The sequence below is a fragment of the Nematolebias whitei genome, chromosome 13 (genome assembly GCF_014905685.2).
Source record: "Nematolebias whitei isolate Nwh7 chromosome 13, NemWhi1, whole genome shotgun sequence".
Taxonomy (NCBI): domain Eukaryota; kingdom Metazoa; phylum Chordata; class Actinopteri; order Cyprinodontiformes; family Rivulidae; genus Nematolebias; species Nematolebias whitei.
The window spans coordinates 2,149,746-2,155,882 of record NC_056510.1 but is presented as its reverse complement, the minus strand read 5'-3'; the positions used below and the strand labels follow the sequence as shown (position 1 = coordinate 2,155,882).

The 6,137-nt window shown below is 44.5% G+C and overlaps 1 protein-coding gene across 1 annotated transcript in view; it reads right to left on the bottom strand.

Moving 5' to 3' along the window:
• The window catches only part of insig2 (insulin induced gene 2), a 65,483-nt gene extending 59,843 nt beyond the window's left edge, over positions 1–5,640 (bottom strand). Inside the window, exons 1-5 of the mRNA XM_037686758.1 lie at positions 5,498–5,640; positions 3,075–3,270; positions 2,783–2,955; positions 1,041–1,165; positions 180–346 (exon numbers count right to left, since the gene is read on the bottom strand). Coding sequence (XP_037542686.1) covers positions 180–346; positions 1,041–1,165; positions 2,783–2,955; positions 3,075–3,196 — 587 coding nt within the window. The 5' untranslated portion in view covers positions 3,197–3,270; positions 5,498–5,640. The remainder of the gene's footprint in view (positions 1–179; positions 347–1,040; positions 1,166–2,782; positions 2,956–3,074; positions 3,271–5,497) is intronic.
• Between the last annotated feature and the right edge of the window lie 497 nt (positions 5,641–6,137).

Below are 6,137 nucleotides of genomic sequence, written 5' to 3'. Positions count from 1 at the left end.
CTGAGACCTGGCATCCTGAAAACCTTAATCTGAGACCTGGCATCCTGAAAACCTTAATCTGAGACCTGGCATCCTGAAAAGACCAGACACTGTGTTCGAACATCTTACACAGCTTATTCCCTGCATGTTTTACGTCCTTCATCAAATAAATAAATATTCTGTATTTGTTAAGGACTTACTGAAAGACTCCGTTGTAAACCAGGATCTGGGCTGCCAGAGTTGCCAAGAAAGCGATGCTGACCCCGAGACCAAAACCACTGCGGGAGCGGTCAAAGGTCCACCATAAACCGATGGAGAGTGCTGCTAAAGTCAGAGACAGCTGTGCATTGTTAGCAAAGTCTACCTTCTGAAAAACAAGGAGGTCAAGGACCAAACTCATGTTGGCTACGAGCAAAGAGCTTTCATATAAAGTAGCTGTCATATTATAAAAAGAAGAGGTCAGGATTTGTTTGAGTTGTTCTCAATGGAAGAGTTGAGATTTAAGATGATTTCTAAAGTGACAGCCTTGTTCAAACAACTGCTTAAAGCCACTTGTAAAGCTCAAACTGAAGACACCAAGATGTTCTGTGTCCTGCAGACAAATCTGAAGTCCCACGGATGATTCAAAGTTCACCAAGAAGGTTCAAAGTCTAATGGGAAGGTTAGAGGTCAAACAAAGAGGATCAAGGTGCACTGAGAACGTTTAAAGTCTAACGGGAGGGTCGAAGGTACAACCTTGAACCTTCTCCTCAAAGTTCAACCCTCCTACTGGACCTTGAACACACCGTTGGTCCAACAGGAAGCTTAATTTTACAGATGGTACCTGAATGCACTTTTACAGCAAAGGGGCGACGTGACTGAGACGACTCTGGTTTCATGAAAGGCAGATTCTGTCCAACAGCAAAGTTTCTGATATTGTACTGCCCATCTGTCCTGTAACAGCAATCTCCTCTGAATAAGACTTCGTTTAGATTAACACGTTTCCATACAAGGTCACAAATTCCACATATTAAAGATCCTATTAAAGATCATAATAGATCCTATTACAGATGAAAGGATACAGCACTAGCATGGTTGATACCAACAAATACAGCCACGCAGCGCATCACACTCGACCACTCCCGCTTGAACTTGTGTGGTGTTCCGAGCCGACTGTCGATGCAGGGGTACAACAAGCCGATCACTGCTGCAGGGAGGGAAAACAGCAGAATGATGGGTAACAAATAAAACACTGACGCAACATCGATGGTTCTCTTCTGTGCTTTTATTACATTTATGGAAACATCACAGAACAGGTCCACCAGTTTTTCTGCCGGGCATCACAGAGGCCAGCACTATGCTTGATGTGGTGGTGGAAGCACCCGGTACAGAATCAGTTCATGTAAAGGATCACTGCTACCGGCAGGTAAAACAACAGTTGTAGTTTGATAATGAGCTTGACTTCTCCTCAGTGTTAGCTCATCAGCCATACGTGTGAAGAACCTCTGACCCAGGACGTGCAGCTTTTCAACAGATTAATTTTGTACTGTCAACAAGATGCAGCAGCTCTCCCAGAGCCGTGGTCTCAGAGGATGTGTTGAAGCGTGGTGCCGATGAAAGCTCGTCTCTGGGGAAGACGAGAGCCTCCAGGTTGCAGTGGTTTGTAACTGAGCCACTTGGGATGGAGCAGCGCATCCAGCTGTTTACCACGGAGACAAGAATCAATAAAGCTGTGAAGCCTGGTGGTATCAGTGTACAGGTACACCTCCGCATGCCTTCTTGATATAAATTTATAGAATTACGTGAAGCTGCTTTAACGTCTGAACAGCCGTGTCACATTTCACACACTACCAGCTGTCATGGGTGCCACGACTGCAAACATCTAAATGCAGGTCTGCACGGCCTCCGTGTGTATTCTGAACGTGCTCCATCAAACCACCTTCGGAGGTGGTCTAGATCCATTTATTGTCCACCGTTGCGAAGCGAAACACTGTCCGTCCGTTCAAGTTGTGAGATTGCAACTTCCATTTTGGTGTGTACTACACCATCTAGGTATAAAAATGGTTGCCACTTCAAAATCCATGATGGTCAACATGAATACATGTAAACCTGCCAACGCAACCATTTGAGGAAACGTTGTTTTCTACTTTTTAATCTGCTTAAAGGAATACATTCCTCAAAATGATAGGGGTGGCCCTTAAGGTGCCCTCTTACATTAATCTGTGGAGGCCGTGGTCACCATTGGCCCCCTTGTGGCTCCCCCACTGCACCTGGTGGTGGATACATTCGCTCCCTCCACTCACCAGGACTTGTAAATTTACATGAAAACAAGTGAGGTACGGACGTCCATGTTGGTGTGTGGGTGCATCTAGGTTTAAAAAAAGGTCGTAATAAAAAATTACGTTGCCATGTTCAAATCCAAGATGGCTACCGCCCCATATACCGGCACATGTAAACTGAAGCTCTGTTTGGTATTTGTATAAAGTTAGAGAAATATGGATGTCAAATGTTTACATATTTTGTTCATATTCATGTAATTTTGTGTATAAAATTATATTTTAAACCAATCTAAACCCAATATTTAAACTTTAAAAAGAGCTATCTGTATAATACATAAAACCTTAAAAAAAAAACCAATCTTTTTTTGTTTTAGATTATTCAGATTTACATATTTTTTGGGACAGATGAGCTCAACGGGACTAATCAAACAACGAAAACTTTAATATGTGTCGTAAGAGTTTCTCAGCTGTAATATCAGGACATCAAACAGCACAGAGGAGCTGGGAGAAGTATCTCTAACGCTGCAGAGCGCTCTCTGACTCACCTGAGGCGGTGCCACAGCAGGGAGGCACCCACCACGCCGAGGAGAAGATACTGCTGATGACGTCTGGAGGGAAAAGGGTGACGTTTCTCTGCACCTGAAGTAAATTCAACACCAGAGCCAAGAAGACGCCCACGGAGAACAGCATTCCTCCTCGGATGAACAGGTTAGTGGTCCTGGAAAGAAACGTATTAAAGACAACTGATGGGAACGAGCCATGGAAAATGAGGGTGCCACCACTGCAATTCCTGGTGGATGCCAGAAGACATGCAAATTCAAAGAATGCTGAGCTGACCTATTAGTGATGGCTGAGATATACGGACCACGAGGACACTGCAGTGTCTCCGTGGGACCCGGCCGTTGCTGCTGGTCACTGGACACTGCACCGCTGCTCATGGTGGTCAGTGTTCGGGACATTCAGAAGACCGGGTCAGAAAAAATGGGGAATGATGAGTAAGCTCCTTTTCCACAGCTGGGTGCAGTGTGACATCCTGACATCCAAAAACACAAAAACATTATTATTAGCAGGGAACATCCACCTGTTCCCTGTTCTCACCACAGATCACAATGTCATCTGCAAACATCATCGTCCACGGGGATTCCTGCCTGACCTCATCTGTTAGTCGGTCCATCACCAAAGCAAACAAGAAGGGGCTCAGAGCAGATCCTTGATGCACTCCCACCTCCACCTTGAAGCTATCTGTCACTCCTACAGCACACCTCACCCCTGTCCTGCTGTCCTCATGCATGTACTCCTGTCCTCATGCATGTCCTGCTGTCCTCATGCATGTCCTGTACCAGTCTAACATACTTGAGTGAGTGCAGCTACAGCGTGCGCTCTCAGGACATCATTACCTGCAGTGTTCCCTCAGTGAGGACTGAACTAGACAAAAGGACCTTCTCCTCCTCCGCTCCTGTTTCCTGGAAGATCTTGCAAAAAGACCTGAAGCTCTCGACCTTTGACCTCTCTAAGTGGCTTTAAGAATCTGTTGGACTCCTGGCAGGGACCAACGCAGACATGTTCCTGTTTTTAGTTTCTACATTCACCTTAGAATCTAGCTGTTTTTTGTTACTTTTCTTTTTTTAGCCATCCTACTTGTTAAAAAAAAAAAAAAATCTGTATGCCTTTTTATAACCGTTTATTGTTGTCACTGTTGTCCATTGTTGTCATCTTTCTTTGTTGAAATCAGGTCTCTCTTGTAAATGAGTCCTCGAGGCTCAACGGGATTTACCTGTATAGATAAAGGTTGAATGAACTTCTCTGCCACTCCAGATCTCCTCATGTAACACCACACCTCCTCCCTCTGCACTCTGTCTGATACTTCTTCTAAATCCACAAAGACACAATGGAGTTCTTTCTGACCCTCTCTGTTCTTCTCCATCAACATCCTCTAAACAAAGATGGATCTGTGGTGCTCTTTCTCTTTCTTGACATGAAACCATCCTGCTGCTCACAGGTAGTCACCTCTAATCCAAGTCTTGCTTCCACATCTCTCTCCCAGATCTTCATTGTGTGGCTCATCAACTTAATTCCCCTGTAGTTGCTACAACTCTGTACATCACCCTTGTTCTTCAAAATGGCCACCAGCACTTCTTCTCCATTCCTCAGACATTTTCTCACCCTCAAATATGTCATTGAATATTTGAGTTAAAACCTCACTACCATCTCTCCAAGACATTTCCAAACCTCCACTGGTCATCAGGTCCTACTGCCTTCCCCTTCTTCATTCTTTCAGAGCTTTCTGGACTTCACCCTCACTAATCTTTCCCACTTCCTGGTCCACAGTTTCTATGACCTCTACTCTTCTTTCTCTTTCATTCTCTTCATTCATTAGCTCCTCAAAGTACTCCTTCCATCTTCCCGTCACACTCTCCTCACTTTGTAAAACATTACCATTCCTGTCTTTAACAAGCCTAACCTGCTGCACATCCTTTCCAGCCTGATCCCTCTGTCTCTCCAATCAGTACAAGTCCTTCTCACCCTCTTTAGTGTCCAGTCTCCCACACAACTCATCGTACATCTTCTGCTTTGTCTTCGTCCCATCTCCTTATATTCCTGTCTCCTCTCTTCAGTCCTCTCTCTGTCATATTTCTTCTTGACTAACCTCTTTCTTTGAACAGCTTCCTGCACTTCACTGTTCCACCACCAGGTCTCCTTATCGTCCATTCTCTGTCCAGGTGACACACCAAGTACCTTCCTACCTGTCTCTCTACTGTTGCTGTAGCAGTCCAGTCATCTGGAAGCTCTTTTATACCACTCTTAAAAAGCACAATACAGATAAATATACTTTACTTTCAGACGACAGAAGTGAAAAAGGTCACCATGATTTTTTAATGTTTTTTTTTAATTACTGTTTCGGTTTTGGAGACCTTCAAATTATATTTTAACCAATAGGACTATTTTCTTCCATTGTTTTCATTTTGAATTAGTAATTTAGACATGGAGGAAACCATTGATAATGGCGTTATTAAACAAAAGGGTGATTAGTGACAGGAGTAGACTCCAGGTTCCTGCCGGGGCTTTGACCTCAGTCTGCCGGACTCCGCTTCTACAGGACAAAGACTAAACCCTCACGTACAGGGTCCAGTAGTTTCGGTGTGAAGGACAAACTACAGAACGCGTCCGGCTGACTGACTCCATGTTAGCTAGCTAGCTGAGACGCATTAGTTCGTAGCGTTTGTCGTTATAAAGTGTCTAAAGTCTTTTTTTTTTTTTACCTTATTGTGACTGAAACCGTCCCGGAACACAGTCCCACTGTTCACCAAACATTTAAAGTGCTTCACCGAGGAAAGAGCAGGACTGAAAGCATGTATTTATCTAAAAACAGCCCTTTGTTTCTCTTCTGACGGAACTTCCGGTCGCTGTGGAAGAAAACCAATCAGATTAGACGTCTATGACGTAAGCGCGTACGCAGAGCCGATTTATCACGTGACTGGATTCATTTTCCCGAAATGAATGAAATTTTCTGTTTCAGTGTTTCATTGTGTAAATTACAATATGCAGGAGAGAGAGAGAGCTGGTGTAGACGTCACATTTAGAACAATTATTTTCGAGTCTTTAAAATAATAAAGATGCTGCAGGTGGTAGATCTCCGCGGTGGAGTCTGCGTGTTCTCTCCGTGCATGCGTGTTTTCTCCGTGCATGCGTGTTTTCTCCGTGCATGCGTGTTTTCTCCGTGCATGCATGTTCTCTCCGTGCATGCGTGTTTTCTCCGGGTACTCCACTTTCCTCCCACAGTTCAAACACATGCATGTTAGGCTGATTGTCTCTATGTGTCCCTGTGATGGACTGGAGACCCGTCCTGGGTGTACCTGTGATGGACTGGAGACCCGTCCAGGATGTCCCTGTGATGGACTG